This window comes from Delphinus delphis, chromosome 15 (assembly GCF_949987515.2).
Source record: "Delphinus delphis chromosome 15, mDelDel1.2, whole genome shotgun sequence".
Classification (NCBI taxonomy): domain Eukaryota; kingdom Metazoa; phylum Chordata; class Mammalia; order Artiodactyla; family Delphinidae; genus Delphinus; species Delphinus delphis.
Window position 1 is genome coordinate 14,083,427 of NC_082697.1, and position 26,369 is coordinate 14,109,795.

The following is a 26,369-nucleotide window of genomic DNA, read 5'->3' on the forward strand; positions in this document are numbered from 1 at the left end:
ACCAGGGCTCGAACCCATGTTCCCTGCACTGGCAGGCGGATTCTTAACCACTGCGCCACCAGGGAAGTCCCGGGAATATTTTTATACCCATTTTCCAGGTAGAAAAACCGAGGCCTGGAAAAATGAAGCAATTCTCTTAAGGTCATACAGTTGCCCTCTGCTTAAGGGGTGGGGTTCGAACTCCAGTCCATCTGATTTCAGAGTCCAGCCTCCTAACGGCTCTGTCTTGAGAACTTCCCAAGTGCCAGACACCTCAGGAAGCACTTTGCAAATACTGACTCTGTTAATCTTCAAAGACACAGTTGAAGTAGATACTGTTGCTGTCCTCATTTCCAAGATGAGGAAATGGAGGCAACTCGAGGCTAAACAAGTTGCTTACTTTTGTGCAGCCAGAAGGCAGAGCTGGGATTTGAACCCACAGCTCATGAAGCTGGGCCCCACCCCGCCCCCCTAAATTTCTCCATGTAAGCCGAGGTATGAGAGGCCACAGCCAGTTAAGGGTCAAATGGGAAATTAAGGTAAAGGAAACCTGAAATGACTTCTCAAATTGCTTACTTTTTAAAATTCGGTTTTGTGTTTGCACGGCAGAAATAGAGACACAGATGTAGAGGACAAACGTATGGCCACCAAGGGGGTAAAGTGGGGTGGGAGGGTGAGAGTGGTGGGATGAATTGGGAGATTGGGATTGACATATATACACTAATATGTATAAAATAGATAACTAATAAGAACCTGCTGTATAAAAATAAATTCAAAAAAAAAAGAAAGGAAAATTCAGTTTTTTTAAAAATTTATTTTATTGAAATAAAGTTGATTTACAATGCTGTGTTAGTTTCTGCTGTACAGCAAATTGATTGTTTTATATATATATACACATTCATTTTCAAATTCTTTCCATTATGGTTTATTACTGGATATTGAATATAATTCCTTATGCTATACAGTAGGACCTTGTTGTTTATCCATTCTCTATATAATAATTTGCATCTTCTAATCCTAACCTCCCAATCCATCCTTCCACCACCCCTCTCCCCCTTGGCAACAAGTCTGTTCTCTATGTCTGTGAGTCTGTTTCTGTTTTGTAAATAAGTTCCTTGTGTGTCATATTTTAGATTCCAAATATAAGTGATACCATACGATATTTGTCTTTCTCTTTCTGACTTCCTTCACTTAGCATGATAATCTCTAGGTCCATCCATGTTGCTGCAAATGGCATTATAAAATTCAGTTTTAATTATCAGTTTCAAATAGTGTTACGGAAACCCAGGCTTGGGATCTGAGTACTTGGATTCAAATCCGAGCTATCCTACTCCTTGCTGGGGCCCTTTAGGCAAGTTCCTTAACTCCTCTGGGCACCAGTTTTCTCAGCTATGAATGGGCTTGAAGTTCTTACTCTATGGGGTTGTTGGGAGTAATTAAAGAAGAGAGTAAATGAAGGGATACACCGCTAATAGGAGCCAAGAGCTCCCTGTGTGTTCTCTCGAAACACTCACTCCATGGTGACTGCGGGTTCAGCTTCCAGGAGGCTGACTCTGAGGCGGGGATTAGTGAGCAGGCATTAGGCTGTGCCCTGTGAAAGGGAGGGAAGGAAGCAGGAGAGGTGGGGAGACTCCGCCCCAGGAGTGGTATAACCTCGGGCAGGACAACTTCCGGTCTGAGCCGGTCCCTCAGGGGCTGACAGTGAAGGCCGTCTGCTGCCTGCACTCCCTGCGCTGGGACAAAAGGCCTTCAGAGTCCCGAGAGCGGAACCATCACGCTATGGACCCCACACCAAGGCCACACTGAAGGGGGACCGGGGGGCACATCCAGCTTCTCTACATAGCTACTCTTTTTATGTGAAATGTGTTTTTATTTTGTTCATTTTTTTCAATAAATGACACATACAAAGGTACAGACTTCAAAAGGAACAAAAAGATGGATGAACAAAAGTACTGTTTTTGTCTCCATTTTAGGAATCCTGAGGACCAGAGAGGTTAAGTGACTCATGCTAGGGAACACAGCTCATAGGTAACAGAGCTGGGCTTTGAACTTGCATCTGTCTGACTCTTCTCACTATTCTCACTATTGCCTCCTACTGGGGATATATCAGGGAAGGCTTCTGGGAGGAAGTGGCATGTTAGCCATGGCCTTGAGGAGGCCATGCAATGCAATGGTAGAAAGCATGGGTGGTGGACCCAGACCATCTGGGTTGGAGTCAATCTTTCACCTCTGAGCTGTGTGCCTCCATTTCCTAAATCTGTAAAATGGGCATAATAATGGTGCCCATCTCATAGAGTTGTTACACTTATTAAGTGAATTAATACATGTGGAGAACTTAGAACATAGCCAGACATGGTTGTTTATTATGATTAGATATTATGGAAAAGGGGAGGTTCTTGCCCTGAGCAACTCGGTGGAAATGATGCCATTTATCGAGATGATATGAACCTCGCCTCACGCTGAGCCTGACCTGCACCCCAAAGGCTTCTCCAAGCTCAGGGAGTGGTGGACAAAGACTGGCTCTCAGTGGGCCTGGCTGCAGGACCGCTGAGCATGCCGGGAGGCCAGTCTGGCTCCTGGCCCAGCCTTGGGCAGCTGGCCGCGGTTTCTATTCAAAAAGGACTTTGTGTGACAGCTGCTCCCTCCCCCAACCCCTGCTCGTACCATCCCCCCCACAGGCGGCCTGCTGCAGGAGGGACCAGAGTGCTCAGGGCATGTCCTGCTTCCTAGCCCTGCCCAGTGCCCTCGCCAGGTCACAGCCAGGCCTCCTGGGGCTTAGAGGCCTTTGCACTGGGACTGGACTCCCACCTGCTGGTTCTGAAGGGCTGGAAGCAGATCCCAGTGCTTGCTCTGAGCTTGACCACTTGATGTCCTCACTGCAGGTTTCTCCTGCTGCAAAACTGCCCATATAATTAGACTCTAGTCTGATGGCTTGACTTGGCCTACACACGACAGCCCCTGCCTACCTTCCTGATGTCAGCTCTTACCTCTATCCCCTCGTGGGCTCCCCTCCAGTCCCATTGGCCCCTTAAAGTTCCTCAACCACACGACTCATTTGCACCCCAGGACCTTTGCATCTGCTTTCTCTCTGCCAAATGCTCTTGCCTGAGATCTCTGTGTCCTTACCCTCAGGTCTCGGCTCCAAGGTCACGTCCTCAGAGAGACCATCCCTGACCACCCTGTCTAAAGTAGCATCCGCCCTTCACAGTCACTCTCCCTCTTATCACCCCACTTATTTCCTTTACACCATACCTACCCCCAAGTTATCCTGTTCATTTGTTTGTTTATTGGCATCTCTGTTACTAGAATGTAAGCTCCACAAGGGCAGGGACCATACCTGTCTTATCCATTGCTGTTCTAAGCATCTAGAAAAGTCCTAGTACATAACATGATCGTGTAATAAATATTTGTTGGACAAGACCTACAATATGGGCTGTTTTGAGGACTGATGACATGATGGATGGCAAGTACCTAGCAGAGGGCTGATACAGACCAGGTGTTAAAACCAGCAGCCTATGTCAACCTCACCACTTCCCTTGTTATTATAATTTTACTGTCTCATAAAAAAAGGTCTTATTCTGACACCTTCACTTATATCTCTTTTAATCTCTACCCACAATAAACTTATCTACAAATATATTCAGTGATACAAGCTTGGTATTAAATCAGAGTGGAACAGACCCTATAGGCAAGTAGAAACATGTGTATTCTCCTGAATCCCTCATTTCCTGCTGGAGAGTTATCTTATTATTATTGTTGTTGCTGTTGTTGTTATTTTATTGACAAGGTAGACTGATGAAGTAAGAGCCAGATCCTGGGCTCAAAATTCCAAACTTAATTGACTTATCTGGGCAAATCACAACCTCTTTGTGCCTCAGTTTCTTCAACCATAAAATACAGATAATTATACTACTTACTTCATGGAGTTGTTTCGAAGATTAATAAGTTAACATTAACAAAATACTTAGAAGAGTGCCCAGCACAGAGTGAGCACTATATTAAGTGTTTGTTAAGTTAAATAAATAATAATAAGCTCTATTCAGTACTTACTGTATAGAGGAATCGTTTCTACCTGTACTCATTTAAGCCTCACCACAACCCCTTGAAGAAATCAAGGAACAGAGATGTTCATTAATTTGCCCAATGCCACACAGCTTGTAAGTATTACAGTGGTTTGAATGTTCACACATGTGCGTAAAGTCTTCCTCCTTTCCTTTAATCAAATTGACTGGCTCTCTCTACCTAAGAATTCTTATACAGAGCTGTACACACACAGCTGAGCCTATTGTGTTTTATGAGGATTTTAAAGAGATTTTCAAGGGTTTTCTATTGAGATTTCAACTTTTTAAAAAAGAATTATTTATTATTTATTTGTGGCTGCGTTGGGTCTTCATTGCTGCGCGCGGGCTTTCTCTAGTCGCAGCGAGCGGGGGCTACTACTCTTCGTTGCGGTGCGCGGGCTTCTCATTGCGGTGGCTTCCCTTGTTGCAGAGCCGGGCTCTAGGCGCACGGGCTCAGTAGTCGTGGCTCACAGGCTCTAGATCGCAGGCTCAGTAGTTGTGGCTGGCGGCTCTAGAGCGCATGCTCAGTAGTTGTGGCACACGGACTTAAGTTGCTCCGCGGCATGTGGGATCTTCCCGGACCAGTGATCGAACCCGTGTCCCCTGCATTGGCAGGCGGATTCTTATCCACTGCGCCACCAGGGAAATCCCAGAGATTTTAACTTTAAACATTCCACTTGTACCATAACACCCTCCTTTAAGATCTGACCCTACTATATGTCAGAGAGATCAGGGAGAGAGGACCTCCTGGAACTGGGAAAGGAGGAGGAAGAGGGGGCAGCTCAGCCTCTCCCTCCCATCCTGCGATGTGGCCTCAGGTACCTCTTGGCAACTGTGGGGGCTATAAGGAGCACAGTTTGACAACCACAGCCTGGGGCAATTTCTGAGTGTTCCGCCACCTCTGACATCTCGTGACTTGATGCCACTAATGGCAGCTGGCATGTTTTGGGCACTTGCCCGGTGCCCAAGCACTTTTCTAAGTGCTTTACAGATTAGCTCCTTTTATCCCAACAATAACCCTCTGGGACAGGGACTGGTACATCTCAGTTTACAGAAAAGGAAGTGAGGCACAGAGAGGTTAAGTTACTTGCCCAGGATGACACAGCTAGAATGGATTAAGGTGGGGGGACAAACTTAATCTGATTCCAGAGCCCTTGTCCTCACCCCCTGGGCATGCTGCCTCTGACCTTGCCTGTTGTTGGTCCTGGAGTCCCTGGGAAAACCATGTGGCTGTGTGTTTCCAAGGAAACAGAGCTTCTGATTCGAAGGGAATGGGAAAGGGCAGGTGAAGCCCGTTCGAGTCCCCTTGAGAGCAGCTGGGGGGTCTCCTCTCTCTGGAAGCTGCCAGGCCTCCCTCCGGCTACGGAAGCTGAGCCAGGGCCCTGAGTGGCTGCTGGGACGCTGGCTGGAAGCCTGGCACCCAGAGGCCCGGCTACAGGGAAGCTCTTGGCTTCTCATTCATCCAATTCATTAATATTCCCTCTCTCCAGCCGCTCTCCATTTAATTGCACACACGCTGTCGGTCTCTTTGCCAGAGCTGTGGCCTCTGGGAAAAACTAGTGGACCCATTTTTCCCTGCAGTGTTCCCTGGGCCAGGGGAGGGGCTGGGGCTCGACTCTGCCATATACTATAATTTCTAAGCTATCAAACAGTGCAGATATGAAAGAAGCACCTTAATTTTATAAGGTCTCTTCCAGGGAAAACTAGCATGTATTATTCATTCCTTGAAGGTAACTTTTAAGTCATATCGTAGCGACAGATGTATTATTTTATTTATGTAAAAACAGAATACTGCATTCTAGAATCCACTATGAAAGCTTAATTTCTGGAATAAGCAGCAAATTTTCTATTAAATACAAAAGAGCATAAATTGTCTCCGATAAACCGGAGTTTGTTGGTACCAAAAGATACTGCGTAGACATACAAGTGTATGTCTACCATAAAAGGGCTATGGTAGACATACACTTGATTCTAAACGTTAGGGGTCTAATCCAACTCTGCCCTTGATCAGCTCCTAAGCCTACAGCTTTGTTATCTTTAAGAAAACGACCTACAGGCAGCGCCCTTGCAGCTTTAATGAGATATTGCTGCATGGCACCACCAGGGGGCAGCATCGAGCACAATTTTACATCAGTTTTTCCTCTTTGGGGTTTTAATGAAGGTGCGTTGGATTCCGGGTTGTTAAGCATACATTTGAAGTGGTGAGGACAGAGGTGGGGGAGAGTATCATTATTAAATACTCGGAAGTACAGTAATTCCTGGAGAACTCAGCAGAGAGAGAGCTCGGAGATAATTCTGCAGCGTTGGTGGCAGATGTAGTCTGGAGCCAGGGAGGAGACCATCGACCTTGTCTTTTCTCTGTCCTGGAGGGCAGTGGCCCGCTCTGGGCACTGCCCTTCATTAAGAGGTGCAGTGACAGTCTGGTGTATCCAGTGGAGGGTGCCCCGTGACAAGGAACTTTGCAGGAGAATGTTAGTTTACTGACGTACGTGGCCCTGAGTGCAAAATACATCTTAGTCACTACTTTGGGGACCTTGAGCAAATCACAAAAACTTTGCCAAGTTAGGGTTCCTTCTCTGTAACACAGGGAGGAATGCTTACCTTGCTGGATGGTTGGGAAGAGTCAGGGAGGTAATGCAGGCAGGCGCCTGGCACCCTGTAAAGCCTCAATGATGGTGATTCTTATGATAAGGAATAATATGTTAATAATGTTTGTTTGTGGTACCACCATTGTAATACTCATTATAAATATCCTTATTATTGATAATCCTGTTGTGTTGTATTTGATATATATCTGACACGTTTCCTATTATATATGATATATATAATATCTTGTATATATTATATATTTGGTATGTATTAATACATAATAATTATAAAATTAATATTGAATATTTTGTATAAATGTGTTAATATTTTTGTAATTAGCAACCATCACTGGAGGAATGAGAAGATTTAGCATGCAGGGTCCAGTTCCCCTCTCCCACTCAAGTTTAGGGGGTCCCACAACCAAATGGATTATTTGGAGAACCAGATGGATTATTTGAGGATCCAGGGGTTTGGGCCCTGGGCCTGTAGAGTATGGAGTACAGAGCAGCTCAGGAAGCAGAGAAGCTGGCTGAAGTCCAGGCTGGAATATGTGACCTTGAGCAGGTGACTTACCCTCTCTGAACCTCAGTCAACCCGTATATGAAAGGGTGTAATTGCCATCGCTGTGGCCAACCCTAACCCTCCCGCCTTGGCCCAGGCTCGGCGGTGGGGGTGGGGGGGGGCGGGCAGCTGTTGGAGGGCGGGGGGGTGAAGAGGTGTCCTTGCTTCCTCCCCTCTGCAGGAGTCGGGGCTATCCGCATGGATTGGTGGGCAGCTGCACCCCCTGGAGAAGGTGCCACCAGCGCTGGCCGTGCTGCTCATCACTGTGGTTGTCGCCTTCTTCACAGAGTTTGCCAGCAACACGGCCACTATCATCATCTTCCTGCCTGTCCTGGCGGAGCTGGTGAGGGTCCATATAGGGTCCTGGGGCGGGAGGGAAACACCTCTCCCCAACACACGTTCAGAAACCTTTCTCGCTCCTGGGAACTCCACCAGGAGCCACAGCTGGTCATTGCTCTCGTCCAAAATGCATGATAGCGTCAGAACCATGATATATATTTTTTAAAACAATACTGTTTTTTTCTTTAAGAACTGCATAAACAGAGTAAATATTTTCCAAATGCACCAAATTCCCTCCTGTGGGAAATTCCCTCCTGTGGGAAAAGTAACCCATGGTGACATGGAGAGTTTTCTAGGAAAATAGGAATTGCCAAATATGGATGAAGAAGAAGTAGAAAATCTGAGTGGACAGATAACCTTAGGAGAAATTCTAATGGTAGGCAAAGCTCTAGCCTCCCTCTAAAGCAGGGTTTCTCAGCACTATTGACATTTTGGGCCAGAGAATTCTGTTATGTGAAGCTGTCCTGTGAATTGTAGGACGTTTAGCAGCATCCCTGTTCTCTACGTACTGGATACTAAATTGTGACAATCCAAAATGTCTCTAGACATTGCCACATGTCTCCTGGGGAGGCAAAATTATCCCCGGTTGAGAATCACTGCTCTACAGATCACTAGCCCCAGAGGGATGTCTGAGGTGAGAGCTAGCAAACCTTCAAGGAACAGATAGTCCCCACTTACCCCCAGTGTTCCAGAGCACAGAAAGACCGAGAAAGCTGTGCAATCAAGGTACAAGGTTAGCAAAACCCTGACACCAAAAACAGAAGGAGAGCAAAGGAAAAGAAAGTTATAACTCAATGTCGCATGTAAACAAGGATGCGAGTAACAAAATGGATCCAAGGTCATATGAATTCTACTAGAAATTTCAAAACTGATTAACAGACACTATCAGCATAGTTTTATATTTAAGTAGACTAAAGAAGACCAAACCATATGATTATCTCGATATAGACCAAAGTGATCAGATTAAATCGATGTTGCAAGTATATGCTTTGTATGCAAACAGTGATATGCCAGGCACACTCTCTGAATCACTTTTTGCTTTTTATTTATTTATGCATCAATTTATAATGGATATCACACTGTATTAGCACACACAGATACACTTTACTCTTTCTCAATGACTAGAGAATATTCCATTATGAATCCATAGTTGCTGATTTTATTTAAGCAATCTTCTACTGATGAACACAGAGGTTGTTTCCAGCCTCTGCTATTTCCCAGCAATGCTGCCTTGGCCTCTCCTTGTCTGAGCACCTTTTTATACGTAGATACATCTAGATCTCCAGAACTGAGATCCCTGGGTGAAAGAGCACATGCATTTACAATTTTGTAAGAGATGGACAAATTGCCCTCCCAAGTGTGGGCGTGCCATTTCCACCCCCACCAGCAGTGTGGGGTAGGGGTCCCCGTAGCCCTGCTAAGTGTGATTGGATTTAATCACACCCTTCCCCAGGATCTGATGGATCGGGCAATTGAGAGAGATGGGGGTGCTCTGGGAGGGAGGAGGGAGAGCAGAGCCAGTCAGGTCTGCAGGGGCAACTTTTGCTGAAGAAGATACTAGCAAATGATTTATTCTTCTAAACGTTGCTTATCATCAAAATCAAAACATTTTACATGCAAGGGGGTGATCTTAGTGCTTTTTGAGAAAATGTATATGCTTTGGTTTACAAAAATTCCCTAGAGGGGCCAAAAAACCTTAAAATAAAATGCTGGCAAAGTGATCAACATGAGTTACAGGTGGACGTGTCATTCGGGGGAGGTGATGAGCCGGTGGTCTGCTAACTGAGGCCAGCCCACAGACACCTTTGATCCACACGGTCTTAGAAATCTGGAAATGAGTGCCGACGGTGCTACCTTGAGCTCTCTTTATCTCTGAAATCCAGTGAGGCCCCAACAAAAGGTACCCAGAGGCCAGCTGTTTGGATCGTTAGGCTGAGAGAAGGCCCAGGCAGGGGACTTGAGGTTTTTTAGAGCCGTGATTCTCAAGATGTGGTCTCTGGACCAGAAGCATCAGCATCACCTGGGGGCTTGTTAGAAATGCAAATTCTTGGGGCCCCCCCGCCCTAGACCTACTGACCCAGCAACTCTGCAAGAGGTGGCGCGAGCGCTCTGGGGTTTAACAAGCCCTCCAGGTGATTCTGATACGCACTCCAGTTGGAAGAGGGAGTGTTCTAGAATAATCTCCCCAGCCCATCCTCCCTGACGAACCTGCATGTGCTTGGAATGTCGCTAACCTAGGAATGTTCTCTCCATATCTCCCTCGGTCTGGTTCTCTTCTTGTCTGTCTGTCTCTATGTCTGCCTGTGTGTCCGTTCTGGCCGCATTTCTCTCTGTGTGTCTTTAAATCCATCTTCCCGTTTGTTTCTCTCGTTCTCTCTCACTCACCAATCTCTCTCCATGCATCTCTGTGTCTCCACCTGTCTCCATCTCCCGTGTGGCTTCTCTGTGTTTCTCGGCCTCGGTCTGTCCCGCCCCCGCTGGCCCAGGCCATCCGTCTGAGGGTGCACCCCCTGTATCTGATGATCCCCGGCACAGTCGGCTGCTCCTATGCCTTCATGCTTCCAGTCTCGACGCCCCCCAACTCAATCGCCTTCGCCTCTGGACACTTGCTGGTCAAAGACATGGTGAGTCTGGGCACTTTCTAGCAGAGGTCCAGGGAGGTGGGTGGACACCAGGGGTGGGCAAGGCAGCAAGGCAGGAAGGACCTGTGCTTCCCCCAACATCCCGCAATTTCTGAATAGGTCCTTCCGAGTGGGACCAGAAATATACCTTTTAGCAAACACTCTGAGATGATTCTTATGCTTAGTCAACTTCAGGAAGCACTGCCTCGGCGACTACTTTCCAAAGTTTGCTTCAGAGACTAGGGGCTTCCCCTCTCTCTGGGCAGTGCCCTGTCTTCTGACTTGTTTGGCCAAGCGCTCTGTGCCCGGTGGCGGCGTCTCTAGGAGAGGAGCAGTGGACCACACCTGGGACTTAGGGCCGGGCCTCGGTGCCCAGCCTGCTGGAGAGGAGACAGAGGCCGAGGGTCGTGGCAGTGGCGGGGGACCTCCAGCTTTCGGCAGGGCCCCCCGCCAAGGCTCCCCTGCTGAACTGGCTCCTGCCCCCTCCTCCACCTGCTTCCTGCTGCCCTTCCCCCTCCACTGGCTGCCTGGGGTGTCTGCACCGTGGGTGCTCAGGGACCTAAGCTTCGGGGTCCTAAGCTGGTGCAACTGAAATGGGGGAATCTGCTTAACCAGTCCTCAACCCACGCAGGCTCTCCAGGCACAGAGTTCCCCCAGGACAGATGGAGACAGTGAGAGGCAGAAAGAGATCACAGAGCAAAGAGACAGCAGGGACCCAGGCAGACAGACGTTCATCCACTGTGGGTTCATTCACTGCACAGCTATTTGCTGAGCACATTCCATGTTCTGGGCGGGGGGCTGAGCAGTGTAGGGGAGACACAGGCTTGCCTCTAAGGAGGTTGCCTTCTATGAGGGAGACAGTAAATGAAAAGCAGAGGGTATGTTTACTGATCAAAGCAGATTATTTTTAGGTTGTGTGATCCTGGGTGAGCCCAATTCTCTGAGCCTCATTTTCCTCTTCTGTAAAATGGGAATAATGATGATGATGATGATGATGATGATAACAGCCCTCACAGGGTTGCTTTCAGGGTAAATTACATAGCTCTGTGACAACTGCATGGCACAGTGCCTGGCACCTAGAAACCACTCAGTGAATGGGGACATTTTCAGCTCCTTGAGGGTCAGCCTAAGGCGTGTAAAGATGGAAGGGTCTTGGGTATCGGCCAACCTGGGTTTGTGTCTGGCCCCATCACTTCCCAGCTGTGCAGTCTTGGGTGAAGGGCTTTCTGACTCTGAGCCCGGGCTTTTCCAGCTGTATAATGGGCCTCGAGCAGAGCCCCCCTCACCCTGGGCTCCATTGCAGGCGCGGACGGGACTCCTGATGAACGTGATGGGCGTCCTGCTGCTCAGCTTGGCCATGAATACTTGGGCACAGACCATCTTCCAGCTGGGCACCTTCCCGGACTGGGCCAACATCCACCTAAGCAATGTCACAGCACTGCCATCCACCTTGGCCAATGACACATTTCAGACCCTCTGAGTCCCCCTCAGGTACTCTCTTCGGGCTGGGCCCTCATCTGCTGCCAGGACCCTACAGGATGATCAAGCAATTCTTCTCCGTGATCCAGCACGCAGCAAGCGAGGGTGACTTCCAGGGGTCCACTTGGGTCCACAGTCTCGTTATCTAGGATACCTTCTCCTCTGTCATGCAGGTCAGGGTGCAGCTACCTCCCAGATCTGCTGCCTGAGCAACAAGCTCCTTTATCTCTGAGCTGTTCTGTGGTTAGGATGCAAGAAAGCCCAATTTCAGCAACAAGAAGCAAATCTGGAATGGCGTTTGTCTTGAATAGGTAGGGTGGGAAGCACAGCTAGCATCCCTCGCTGACTACACGAGTTACCATCTGGAGAGACCATCTTGCCTTTAGAGATCACCTTCCTTCAAGAGACTCTGGGGCTGCTGTGTCCCAGTCCAGCTGTTCCAGCTGTTCACAGCTGGTGTGCGCTCCGCTTGGTGGGGGCCAATTCTCTGCCAGTTATTCAAATATCACCCCTGCTGATACCCAGCAGCCAGGGGTATTTTCAATCCCTGGAGACAGGGGGAGGGACAGATGACATCCTGAGGACATGGAGATCGTGCAAAGCCTCCTTGCTGCTTCTCCGGGCTCCCGAGCGCACAAGAGGAGTTCTAGACCTTTCTACCCAAGCTTATTAGGATTTTCCTGTTCAGTCTGATTCAGTGTGGCCACAGTTCCAGGGTCAGGCCAAGTCTGGGCCATGCCCTCTCACAGGTGACCCATGGCCCCTCCAGCCAGGCCCCTTCTGCACGTGGCCCACAGGGGCCTTCGTGACTGCAGGCTGCTTCTTCTTCCAGGAGCTGGTCTTTACCTCCCTGCCCCGACCCGAAGCGGTAAGCATGTTCGATTAGCAAAGGCCACATTTTTCAGGGGTGAGAGAAAAGTCAAAAGATAAATTGGGGCCTTGTAAGAGGTCAAATGTCTCAGGCAGGGAAACACCATAATCCTCTTCTACAGACGAGGACAACTTAAGACTTCCCCTGAGCCAGTGGCTGGTGGGGCCTGTCCTAGAGGATCTGATCCCTCCTTGCTTCAAGTAGGAACATCTCGAAAAGGCACCGGCTGAGGGGCCCAGAAAGCTCACCTCCCCAACTTCCTATGCCTCTGAGGGATGAGGTTCCCCAAGCAGCTCGGGCTGGGAAGCAGCACCCAGGGACTGAACTTGTTCTTGAAACAGCACAAGTGAGTCATGGATGTTCCCCTGGGAGCAGTGGGGAGGAGGGAGAATGGGCTCCCTGTCCTTCCCGTGGGGTTACTTCAACATTTAGTCACAGTTACAGCCCTTTGGGGTGGGGCGTGCACTTCTATTGGATGGGGCAGTGGAGAAATTCATTCACAGAGAAACCCAAGGGGCTTATAACCGGATGAATCGTGATTTCAGATACTTCTGATTGAAAATTCTATAAAATAAAGAATGTTAATCAACCCTGGGCCTGGAGATTATTTGCCTTTGTGGCCATAAAAGAGCTTCAAAGCCCTAAGTTCTGGAACTGGGGGTTTCACAGAATTGACCTCCCTGACCTCACTTCCTTACTGCTCTCCCCTCTCCACTCTACTCCAGCCACATACTCAAACTCTCCTGCCTCTGGGCCTTTGCACACGCTGTTTCCGTTACCTAGAACACTTTGCTCCCAAATCTATGCTTGTTCCTCACTTTATTCAGGTCTCTGCTCAAATGTCACCTCCCCAGAGAAGCCTCCCTGACCATCAAGTCTAAAATATCACCCTCATTACTTTTTATCCCCTTATCCTGCTATATTTTTCTCCTTAATATTTAGTCAGGACACTGTATTACTTTCTTGTTTATTAACTTTCTCTCCCTCTAGAAAATAAACCTATGAGAATACAAACTTTATTTTGTTCAGTGTTGTAACTCCAGTTCCTAGAACAGTTTCTGGCACATAGTAGATGCTTAGTAAACATTTGATAAGTAAATCTATACTAGAATTTATGAGAAAGCAAACTCACTCTTCAATCTGGGGTCTGTTTGGCTCATTTCTTTATTCACTCATTCTTCCATTTATTCATTCAACAGTATTTATTTAGAATCTGTTACGTGCTAGTCCACTGTCCCCAGCCACATGGAAATTAGCCCTGGAGACAGGCAGTAGGCAGGTAAACAAATAGGTAAAGTGACTCTGGGTCATAACGTGGGCTAAGAAGAAAATGAAACTGGCCAGTGTGAGAAACCTATGGCTATGTTAGCTATAAAGGCTGTGTTAGCCAGGGTGGTCAGGGAGGACTTCTCTGAGGAGGCGGCCCTGGGCTGAGACCAGTAGGAGTCAGCCATGTGCTCAAGGTGGTGTGGGAGGAAAGGAGATGGCAGGGGTGGTACAGAGTCATTAGAAATTTACCAAGGACTCATCTGGAATACACAAGGAATACCCAGAAGCCAGAAGAGACAAAAACAAAACACCGGAGGCTGCATAACAAATCACCCCAAAGTTCAGGGCCTTAAAACACAACACATTTCTGCACTTGGTCAGAGTTCTGCAGGCCTGGTTTTGTCTCTGCTGTACATGGTGTGGCTGGGGCCACTCAGCTGGGGGTTTAGGTGGCGCTGGAAAGTCCATGGTGGCTGTGGACCCTGCAGGGTCACGTGGCTTCTCCAGGAGTCCAGCCTGGACCTCTGTACGTGGCAGTGGGCTTCTCAGAAGGCAAAAGCAGAAGCTACAAGTCCCCTTAAGGCGTGGGCTTGGGAGTCCAAGAACGAACGTCAATTCTGCCACATTGTATTGGTCACATCAGGTCACAGGGTTAGCCTGGTTCAAGGGGAGGGAAATAACTCCGCTCCTTAATGGGAGGAGTGCCATCCACATACAGGGCAGAAGATGGCTAGCCACCAACTTTGGAAGCCTTCCACCATAACACCCAAGAGAAAATGGGGTGAAAGTTACGAATATGCCGTTCTGAAAAGGGATATATGAGTGGCCAGCGGGTTTAGAAAGAGATGCTCAGACCACTTGTAATCAGGTAGGTGGAAGTTAAGCCACGGTTCAACAACATGCCAATCAGACTGACGAAAACTAGAGAAGCGGACAGTGAGTGATGGTGAAATGCGAGGGCACAGAAACCCTTGTTTTCTGTTGGCGAGACAGCTATTACCTTCAGCCTGGAAAGCAACTTGGTAGTAATTGGGGATTCATTGTCTGCGTTCCTATGGCCCATCCTGTTCTTGGGCTTATATCCCAGCAAAACTATCCCATGGGTCCCTAAGGAGACAATGTAGGAGGATATTCATGCCACAGTTGTCTGAGGTACCAAGGAGCTGGAGGCCACCAAGGTGACCATCACTGGGGAAGAGGGGCATTTAAATAAAACATGGAGGAAGCACACCGCGGAAACATGGCCACAAGCAGACGCGATGAAATGTGGAGTGATAGCATGGACACGGACAGACTCCGGCACAAACGTCAAAGAGAAGCGCAGGATCATGTGGGCAGAGGAATGGAAGCTGTGAGGGTAAATGGGGGAAAAAGGTGAGTAAAACTCGTTGAGCGAGGAGTTCAGTAAGCCGCATTGGACAGCCGGCTCCACCCATAACATCTGTATGACCTTAAGCAGGCCCTTTACTGTTTGGACTTTGGTTTCCCCATCTGAGAGATGAGGGTCTAGTTACAAGGTGTGGGCAGGTGGTCACTTATGGAAACCACAAGAGAAAGCATAGACCCTGGTGGTGAGAGGAAGGGCTTAGTCATGGAGAAGCACCTCTCAGCCCAGGGTCTGCAGGACAGCTGCTAACCTGGAGCTGGCAACTCCAGGTGTGTCCAGGGACACATCCAGCCCTTGATGAGTTCACAGGGAAGTAGCTGCCCTGGGTCTTCCTCCCCTCTCTCTCTCTCTCAGCTCTCCTGCTGGGGCTCCCCAATGGGCAAACACAGCTGTATTGATGAGGGTTCTCCAGAGAAACAGAACCAACAAGATGTGTACATATGGAAAGAGTTGCAGTTCGAGCCCAAAGGCAGCCTGCTAGCAGAATTCCCTCTTGCTCAGGCGAAGTTGGCCTTTTGTTCTTTTCAGGCCTTCAACTGATTAAACGAGGCCCACCACGTTATGGAGAGCAATCTGCTTTATTAAAACTCCATTGATTTCAATGTAAATCTCATGTGGAAACACCCTCACAGAAAGATCCAGAATAATGTTTGATCAAATATCTGGATACCATGGCCCAACCAAGTTGACACATGAAATTAACCGTCATACCAACAGAAGCCAGAATGTAAGGGAGTCCTTTGATGCAGCCAATCCAGGTCCTCCTTTATCATTTTTTTGTATTAATTACATGTTAAAAGGATAATATTTTGGATGCATTAGGTTGAATAAAATATTTTATTAAAATTATTTTCACTTTTTAAATGTGACCACTAGAAATTTAAAAACTTTCTATGTGACTCACATCATTTCTCTAAGAGAGCACTGCCTATCCGATAAGACTCTAGCCACCTCTCCACATTCTGAAGCCAACTGGACGGTGGCAACATTCTACCCCCACAAGCTGTAAACTTCAATAACTCTAATATTCTATGGACCTCTGATTGTGATTCTAGAACTGAAGACTTACCACTTCCTCTTCATGTTCTGTCTTATGGCTCTGAATCCTCCACCCAGAATTCCGCTCAGCAAAGCTCATTCTAGTTTTGATGATTCAGACACTCCTTCCGGATGCTGTGGGCTTAGGTTCAGGCCAGCCTTATATAGGCAGAAGTGACTGCCTGTATGTGCTGAGAAAAGCCAAAAATATCTTCTGCCCTTTCCCTCCCTATGCTCACATCCTCCCAGATCTTATGCATCCACTAGAGGCCCTGGGGAAATGACCAACATGTTCCTTAACCAATCAGCTCCCTCATGCCAGTGCAGTAACTAAGCAAATGCCGGTGTTTTCCAGGACTTTTCCCTCCGACCAGCACAATGCCCTGAAGTTTCCTGTGTGATGGGACCCAGGCCACAGGATCTGGTCCAGTGGGCATCATAGAGGCCTGTAAGATCTGGTCTGAGAAGCCTGGGGCTCACTCAGGCCAAACTATCAGTCCAGGTTGGAAAGAGCTGGCCTGGAGCATTTATATATTGTTTACTGGGCACTGAACATACATTATCACATTGAATTCTCAACCCTAAGAAGCACGTACTAGTATTCTCCTCATTATAGCAGAGTACATCCAAGTTCAGAGAGGGACAGTGTCTTTCCCAAGGTCACACAGCACAGTAAGTGGCATAGCTGGCCTTTGAGTGAAGTCTGCCACCTCCACCCCAGGGACCCTGCAGATCAGAGGAACAGCTAGACTGCTCCCTGCATCAGTCCTACTGAGGCCTCTGTCAGAACTTGTAAACTGGTGGCCTTTATGCTGGCTTTGCCCCACAGACCTACCAAGACTGGCCTGCACAAGGGTCTTTCACTTTTTAAAAATACTGGCTTTTGAAACTTGGAGGCGTCTACATAAAATTGGGAATGACTGGCATCTTTGGAAAAACTGGCCACCCTGGTAATGTTGGGCCTCACTTTGGAGGGGCTTCAACCCCTAGCTGGAGCGGAGTGGAAGCTGCCCTTTTCAAAGGGCCTCCACATGGCAGTTCACCGCTGTTTCCACCTGGCCCTCTGCTCCTTACCTTAGGTGGCCCCTGCAGGTACCTGCATTTCCTGCTCTCCGTCTACTCTGTGTGCCCAGTTCTTTGCAGACTTGACAGTGGCCTGGCTTCCTAGAGCGGCTTGTGATCCAGGGAGGGTGTTAAGCCCTCTGAGGACTACAGGTGTCTCATCCAATGGTGTGACTATGAGAATGCCACTTCCCTTATCTGGGCCATGGAACACGCTCCTTCAGGCCTGAGCAAGTGACCCAGGCAATGTCCTTAGAAAGGAAACGACAGGGAGTCTGGAACACTGCCTAACTGTGCCCCCCGCCCCAGTCCATCCTGTAGGGTGGGGGGCTGGGCGCTCAGGAGAGGCCTCCTGACGGAGGTGGTCCTGCTGGCAGTGATGGGGCACAGAGACACTGGAGTGTAGGGGGGAGGAGGGTCTGCTTTCCAGGAAGGGATTGGCTTTCAGAACAGCCCAGAAGTGTACCTGCAGGTCAGTGACTGCGGCAGAGCCCACAAACAGAGAATTCACGTTCACTGAGTGCCTGCTCTTGGCAGTGCCAGACGCATCCCAAGAACCTTGTGAATTCTTCCCTCCCCACCAGTAGGGCCCAGTGGCTGACCAGTAAACTCTGGAGCAAGGATGCTGACTATAAATCGTGGCTCTACCTGTTACTACCTGAGCGGCTGGGTTAAGGGACTTAAGTCTCTGGATCTCAGTTTTCTGAACTAAAGAATGGAAATAACAGTCCTTGCCACAAAGGGTTGTTGGAAAAAAAAGATTCAGTGAACGCCAAGAGAAGCTATGTAGCAGAGTGCCTGATACTTAACAAGGGCTCGATAAATGTTAACTGTTCTTATCCTTACGCTCTTTTAAGAGGAGAAAACTGAGACAGAGAGGCAAGGTCACCTGCCCAAGGTCACACAGCTAGGGAGGGACGGAACTGTGATTGGAAGCCAGGTCCATGTTGGGATAAAGACAGGAAGGGAGCTGAGCGGGAGACCAGAGTCCCTGACGATTGGAAAGTCATAGCAGAGGTCCAATTGTCTCCTGTGGGTTTCCACCCCCTGAGAGTTAGAGATCACGCTCTTCTGGGGGCACATAACTATGCAAGGGGAAGGAACATGAAGCCGAGCTGAGTTCTAGCCCCAGCACTACCGCTAATGAGCTGTATGGCTTCTCTGAGCCTCAGTTTCTTCCTCTGTAAAATGGGACTAATTCTACCTTCCTGCTATCAGGATTAGAGACTTTGCTTGGAAAAGGCCTCTTCTCTCCTCCCACACCTTCCACTGGCTCCTGCCTGCCGGAAGAGGATGAGTCAGCTTGCCCACCCCCCTGGGAGGTGGGCCCAGGCAGGGCGGGACAAGGCCAGCAGAGGCACTTAAATCAGGGCAGAAAAGCAGAAGTGACAGTTCTGGTCACTTTTGGAGGACGGAATTCCCCCCACTTCCTCTCCACTTACCTTCGCTGCCTGAGCCCGCCTGCCCAGATCCACTGCTGTTCAGGGAGCATGAGGGCCCCCCAGGAGATAGCTGAGCATCTCGTCAGGACCGGGTAGGTCTGGGGACTTGGACACTGGGGGCCACAGGCAAGAAAACAGTCAGTGGTCAGGCCTGATGGGTATGAGCTAGGTCTCAGTCTCTGCCATTCCCTGGCTGTGTGACCTTGGGTAAATCCTCACCTCTTTGAGCCTCAGTTTCCCCATCTGTGAAATGGGAGTAATGATAATGTCTACGAGACTGTTGTGAGAATTGAATGAGAAAACGCATGCTCAGGGCTTGCCATCATGCTCGGCTCAGAGTAAGCTCCCAACGAATGGCAGCAGGTTCCTTAGCATTTACAACATTCAGCACAGACCTTGGCACCCAATACGATTTACAATTGGTTTTCCATTCCAATGTCATTCAAATTATTAGCTATCACTTTAACAGCGACCATGTTTCAAATATGAATTATACAGTAGAAGGGAGTTTAGTCCCAAATTAAAATGTCAGCGGGACTGGGAAGACCCTAATTCATCACCTCTAACCTCAAGTGGGTCCTCAATGCCGCCCAGCGTGTATATAACTTCTCGAGTTCATTTACTCTCCCACTTTCCTGGCCACCTATGTTATACCTTCTTCTTCGCCTTCAAATTTCCATCATCTCCTCTAGCATCCTCACCATCAGTGCTGATCTGCCTTCCTGCTACCCTGAACAAACAGAAGTAAACATGCTACAGTCCACAAATATTTACGGAGCACCCACTATACATCAGACACTATTCTAGGTCCTTGGTATTTATCAGTGATCAAAAGAGACCAAGTCCCTGCCCTGGTGGAATTGAGGCTCTAGTGACAGGTAATAGCTGACATGGTACTTCCTATATGCCATGACCCTATGAGGTATCACTTTTATGCACCATTTTACAGATGAGAAAACTGAGGCACGAAGAGGTTAAGAAACTTGACCAAGGTCACACAGATGGTGAGTGATGAAGTAGGGATTTGAACCCAAGCAGTCTGGAGGTCACGCCCTTAACTATTGCTCTGTTCTGTGTATACTGGTTGATACTGATACATAAGTACGCACACCTTACCTGTCCATTCACCATCACCTGTAACCATTTCCTGTGCCTTCCCACCTGCTACTAAGGATGAACAGCCCCTGCTCCTTTCTAAGACCAGCCCCAGTTTCCATGCTCTCAATCTCACCCATGCCACTCACTGAAGAATGTCACACCAGCAAGCCTCCCTTTCATCAATGTCTCCCCTCTTGATTGGATCCCCCATCTGCAAACATGCTCAAGTTCCTCCATCCTAAAGGAACTTGGTTCCATTTCCCATGTCAACTACTGCAACATTTCTCTGCACCTTTACTGCAAAAATGACCTGAAACCGTTGTCTGTACTCGTGCCTCAATTTCTTCTCCATCCAGCCTCCCTTGGGTCCACTCTAGTGAACAAGCCACCCAGGTGCCCTGGTCCAGGTCACCAGTGACTTCCACGTGGCTAAATCCAATGGTCATTGCTCAGCTCTCATCCTTCTTGACCCACCAGCAGCACTTGACACGTTTGCTCACTCCCTTCTTGAAACATTTCATTGCCTTGGCTTCCCAAGCTCCACAGTGCCTGGCTTCTTGGTCTCCTGGGCTGGTTCCTCCTCATCTCCCAACCCATGAACCCTGGAGTGCCACTAAGCTCTGTCTTCGGAGCTCTTTCCTCCCCGTCAGCACACGGTCTTAAGGAATCTCATCTACCCCATGACTTTAAATACCGTCTATCAATCCACAACTCCCAGCTTTATATCTCCAGCCTGCTCTCTCCTCTGAGTTCCAGATTGTTTCCAATCACACATTCAGCAGCTTGCAGCTCAAATTTCTGACTGCCAGCTGAATTCTTCCTCTCCCCCCTCCACCCAAACCTGTTTCAACCACAGATTTCCCATCTCAGGAAACAACACCTCAGTGCTTTCAGCTGCTCAGACACAAAACCTCATTGTCATCCTGAAACCCCCTCTTTCTCTCACACTCACAACCAATCAGTCTGCCAATCGTGTTGGCTCTTCCAGCAAAACGTATCCAGAGCCCAACCTCTTCTTACTATTCCTCTGCTATCACTCTTCCATGGAAGCTCTATGAGGCCAGGAATTCTCCTCTGTTTTATCCATTCCTGTTTCTCCAATGGCTAGCACAGAGTAGTTGCTTAATAAATATTTGTTGAATGAATAAATAAGAGTACAATAGAGGAGAAAAGTTCCTCAGAGATCAACTGGTCCACTCTTCCCATCCTCTAAATTATAGAGGAAATACTGAGATTCATAAAGAAGGAGTGTCCAGGGTCACACTGAGCTGACCAAGACTATGAATTCAAGTGAAAAAGCATCTCTCCCCATTTCTCTCTCTCTCATCCTCTCTCTTTCATTTGTGCTTCTCTCTCCATGACTCTTTCATTCCCTTGCACCAGTTGCCCTCACAAGACACAAGCAGCCCAGGTATTCATCCTCTCATCCTCAGGAACTGCATGGAAACTAGTTCTTCCCTGACAAGTCAGTGAGAATAATCCTGGGGAAGGCTCTGATTGGCTCAGCTTAGGTCATGTGGGTTTGGGGTGGGTTACTCTGATTGGCCCACCTGGGAGGAGTGCCCACCACTGTGGCTAAAGGGGTGGAGCCTGTTGGCAGTTGATAAGTTTGTAGGGCAGGGGCATTGGGCAGACACACAATGCCCCAACCCTCCTGATAGAGGCTCCCCCTATTTCCTTGTGTGCAGGTGGAGATTCTGGTACCTGGGGCTCCACAAGGCCCTTGCCCTGCTGCAGGCCGCCTGGGTTGTCTTCTCCCAGCCTGTCCCAGCCAGCTGTGGCCAGCTGCTGACCCAGCTCCTCCTGTGTGGTTCCCTGGCCATTGCTGCCGCGGGTCTGACCTACTATGGGCTGGTGTCCCTGCTGCTTTATCCTCTAGGGCCCTCGGCCATGGTGGCCACTGTCTGTGGCCTCCTGGCCTTCCTGGGCCTGGGACTGGTGCCCCCCGCCCGCTGTCTGTTTGCACTCAGCGTGCCCACCCTGGGCACGGAGCAGGGCCGCCGCCTGCTCCTATCCTGGAGTACCGCCACCCTGGCCATTGTCGTGGTGCCCAACATCTTGGCCAACATGCACGCAGCTGGGCAGGTGCTGAGGTGTGTCACGGAGGGGTCCCTGGAGAGTCTGCTCAACACCACTCATCAGCTGCACAGAGCCTCCCAGGCTCTGGGCCCTGACGGCCAAGCAGGCAGCCACGGCCTGACGCTCCAGGCCCAGGGCGATGGCTCCGCCTTCCGGCTCCACGTGTTCAGGGTCACTCAGCAGGTCCTGGAGGACTTCTCCGGCCTGGAGTCCTTGGCCCAGGTGGTGGCCCTGGGGACCCAGCGGGCAGTCACAGGGCTCTTTATGCTGGGCCTCCTGGTGGATTCAGCCTGGTACCTCCATCGATACCTGACGGACCTGCAGTTTGATAACATCTATGCTACCTGGCAGCTGGCTCAGCAGCTGGCAGAGGTCGGGGCCACGCACCTGGTGGCCTCCCCACCAGCCTGGCTGCTGTGGGCGGCCCGGCCAAGGCTGTCCCAGGGGGAGCTGCTGAGTTGTCTCCTAAGGCTGGGGCTGCTTACCCTGCTCCTGATGGCCACAGCTGTGACAGTGGCCGTGGACCACGCGGCCTTTCTCCTGGCGCAGGCAGCCGTGGGCTGGGCTCAGCAGCTTCCCGCTGTGCCCATCACGCTCACCATCAAATATGATGTAAGTGACAGGAAGGTGGGCACAGAGTCATTTCCTTGAGGGAGAGGATAGGGTTTGTTAAACCCTTGACTCAAAATTGAATTTTACTTGCCTTCGAGTCGTGGTGCTTGGATACGCTGTGGGATCCAGGGGCTTTGGCAGACGAACCATGTAATTCTCACGACAGCCTGAGGCAGTGGGTTCTGTTTTCACCCCTTATCGCAGGTGAAGATACTGATACCCAGAGATATTAAAATAATTTGCCCCCCAAGGCCACTCTTCACACGTCGCAGCATATCCCAGCCTCATTTTTCTCACTTGTACAAACTGGATCAATCCTCCTTACCCTACAAGGTTACTGTGAGTCTTAACATGTGGTAGTCTCTAGAAGTGCCTAGGCAGCTCCATACCACATGGGAGATGTTTAATAAATAGTGACTATTATTAATAGCTCACATCTGTAGATAACAGACTGGAGGAAGCCTTGGGAACAGCCCACGGGCCAATTCTGCCAGCTTCCTGTTTTGTATTTTTTTTGCGGTACGCGGGCCTCTCACTGTTCTGGCCTCTCCCGTTGCGGAGCACAGGCTCCGGACGCGCAGGCCCAGCGGCCATGGCTCACGGGCCCAGCTGCTCCGCGGCATGTGGGATCCTCCCGGACCGGGGCACGAACCCATGTCCCCTGCATCGGCAGGCGGACTCTCAACCACTGTGCCACCAGGGAAGCCCAGGTTCCCCTCTTTTAAATGAAGCTGCTCATGGACTCATCCTCATAAAATTGTGCTTACTTGATGGACTAGAACATCTGAAGTTTCGCTACGGGCTCAGAAAAGAGTAAATGCCCTTAAGCATGAATTGGTTTTCTCTAAAGTGTTCCCTGCAAAGAGTAATAACAATATCAATAGCATTTGTATGGTGCTTTTCATTCCGTAAAAAGCCTGTTTCAGATGCCTGATCTCAGTTGACCCTCCTCAAAACGGTCAGATTTTGCGCCCATTTTGCAGATGAGGACAGGGAAAGCTGGACCCGTCCAGACCCACGAGCATCCAGATGTGGTGGGGGGCAGGGAACGGCTGGGGTGTCTCTCTGCTGACTTTGCCTTTTTCTCCTTTTTGAAGGCTGCATACACCATCCTGGGCTTCATCCCTTTCCTCTTCAACCAGCCGCCTCTGGAGAGCCCCTACCTCTCTGCCCACAACTCCTTCCAGTGGGAGCTGCGCTTCATCGCCCCTGGCTGCCCGCTGCTGCCCCCCCGGCGCCCGCACACAGCCGCCCACCTGGCCGCAGGCGCCCTGCAGCTCGTCGCTTGCTCCACGGTCCTCCTGGAGACCTACGCCCGGCGCCTGAGGCACAGCATCGCTGCCTCCTTCTTCAAGACCCAGGAGGCAAGGAGGGTCCACCACCTTCATGCCCGGCTCCAGCGAAGATATGACAGGCACCGAGGCCAGCAGCTGGCCCCGGGCACTCCATACTGCTCCTGAAACCCGGGCGGGGCAGCAAGCACCTAGAACGGCTAGACAGACCTGCTGGATACCTGGAAGGACAGACAGCAATGGCGCCGAGAGGAAAGCACTTTGGAGTTGCCCAGACCTGAGTGGTAACCTTGGCCCTTCTGCTGCCTCCCCTGTGTGACCTTGGCTAGGTCGCTTCACCTCTCTGAGCCTTGGTTTCTATATCTGCATAAGGACTGCGTAACAACAATCAGTGTGACCTACTTTGCACACGGGAATGTGTTAAGGGCGGAAAGAGATACTGGGCAGGAAAGGCCTGGATAAACAGAAAAGGACGATGCAAAGTGAAGACAGTGTTCCTCCGGCTGGTGCCAGGTGTCTGTCCAGGCTTCCGTCTGCACAGGCTGCTGTACCTGGTAGGTGGAGACTTTGCACCCTGACTGTGTCTAAACGCCCCTGGAACTTATTTATATGTCTCTGGATCTTCTGAACTTATTTATACTCATTAAAATTTTCTTGATTTTATAAATAAATGTATTTATTAAATTCTAAATTAGATTGTTATTCCTTTGCTTCAAATTCCTTCAGGGTTTCCCCATCTAGGGTTGCCAGGTTTAGCAAATAAAAATACAGGACACCTGGTTCAACTTGAATTTCGGATAAACAATGAATACGGGTTTGGTATAAGTATGTCCCGAGGCTACTTATACGAAACCCGTATTTGTTGTTTATCTGAAATTCAAATTGTTGGGTAATCCGTATTTTATGGCAACTCCATCCCTATCGAAGTTACAATAAAATCGCAACTCCATACCCTGTGGGCTTGGTATTCCCTGTTTTTCCCTCCGGGTCGTTCTCTGCTTTTCTCTCACCTGCTCTCTTTCCCAGGAGTCTGACATTTGTGGTTCTATCACCCTGGTTCCCTTGACCTCTGACTCCTGGTTGGGCTCAGCCAATGGGAGGCACCGGCAGGTGATTTAAAGTGGGAAGAGAGAACGAGGTCAGGCTGTTTAGCCCTGCGGCCTTCTGGGCATTTATTTGGCAAAGGCCACGTTCCACGCTCTGGGTGACCTCGCTCCCACTGCTACGGTTCCCCCTGCGTTCCAGAGAGGCACAGCTTCCATCTACCAGGTACAGGTCTCTGGGGGTGTCGTTATCATTCCCTTAACCAAGTCCCCACCTCTATGCCTTCATTAAATTCTCTTTAGGGAATTCCCTGATGGTCCAGTGGTTACGACTCCGTGCTTGCACTGCAGGGGTCACAGGTTCAATCCCTGGTCAGGGAACTAAGATCCTGCATGCTGTGAGACCGAAAGGAAAAAACAAAACAAAACTCTCTGTAGTTATCCCTTTGAGAGCTCTTTCCTGGGTCACAAAACCTTGACTGAGCCAGCCTCTTCCTCCCTCCCTATGCCCTGGCCGCATGGACTTTAAGCTCCTCAGAGGCTGGTTTGCACCTCGGGGCAATGCCTTTGCTATTCCCACATCCCGGAACACTCTTTCTTCAAGTCTCGGCATGGCCGACTTCTTTGCGTCACTTGGGCATTAGCTCAAATGTCACCTCCTCAGAGAAGCCTTCCCTGACTATTCTACCTAAAACTGTCCCATCCCACCTAGTTCTGCTCTATTACAGGAGTCAGCAAGCTCCAATCTGTGGGCCAAATCGGGCCTGTTTCCATGACTAGAGTTGTATTGGACCATTGCCACACCCATTAGTTTAAGGATTGTCTCTGACTTCTTTTGCTCTGATGGGAAATTTGAGTAGTTGAGACGTGGCCTAGAAAATCTGAAATATTTACTATCTGGCTCTTTAAATAAAATGTTTGCTGACCGCTGATCTATCATATTAAGTTGTTTTACCATCTTTATACGTACCCTTATCAATATCCTTCATTCCCTATGCATTTGTATGTTTAGCTGACTCTTTTTTTTGTTTACTTGCTGGTGTGTTTCATGTCATCCCCACAAACATGTAAATCCCATGCTATCTGTCTGGTCCTCCACAGTTTTCCTAGCATCTAAAGCAGAACCTGAGCAAGGGCTCAGGAACAATTAGTTGAATGGCCAGATATCTGGAGGTAGAATTGCGCTCTCTCTGGTCTGGGCTCCTTCCTGAAGATTCTGAGCTTGCAGAAGGGAATAGTCAGGCACTGGAAGCAGCCTGCATCAGGCCAAGTTTGTGGCCAAAGGGAAAGATACAAAGCACTAAGCAATACATCCCCTAGGGAGGGTGGGAGGGAGATGCAAGAGGGAGGGGATACGGAGATATGTGTATACGTATGGTTGATTCACTTTATTATACAGCAGAAGCTAACGCACCATTGTAGAGCAATCATACTCCAGTAAAGATGTTGAAAAAAAAAAAAAAGGAAAGAAAAGAAATACATCCCCAGACAAGAGTTTCAACTTAAACAGCCAGTACATTTGAGAGAATCACATCAGGCCCCAGGAA

At 49.2% G+C, this 26,369-nt stretch overlaps 2 protein-coding genes across 4 annotated transcripts in view; both read left to right on the forward strand.

Moving 5' to 3' along the window:
- SLC13A3 (solute carrier family 13 member 3) overlaps positions 1–13,503 on the forward strand; it is an 82,304-nt gene extending 68,801 nt beyond the window's left edge. For all 3 annotated transcript variants that reach the window (XM_060030691.1, XM_060030689.1, XM_060030690.1), the window contains 3 exons: positions 7,372–7,533; positions 10,016–10,153; positions 11,454–13,503. In XM_060030691.1, the coding sequence (XP_059886674.1) occupies positions 7,372–7,533; positions 10,016–10,153; positions 11,454–11,630 (477 nt within the window). In that variant the 3' untranslated portion in view covers positions 11,631–13,503. The remainder of the gene's footprint in view (positions 1–7,371; positions 7,534–10,015; positions 10,154–11,453) is intronic.
- A 5,243-nt stretch (positions 13,504–18,746) lies between these two features.
- Positions 18,747–24,399, forward strand: OCSTAMP (osteoclast stimulatory transmembrane protein). Its single transcript, XM_060032904.1, is given in 5 exon segments — positions 18,747–18,790; positions 21,485–22,487; positions 23,585–23,940; positions 23,942–24,086; positions 24,089–24,399. Coding segments are annotated over 5 exon segments (1,701 nt in total). The 3' UTR covers positions 24,242–24,399.
- Positions 24,400–26,369: the final 1,970 nt, after the last annotated feature.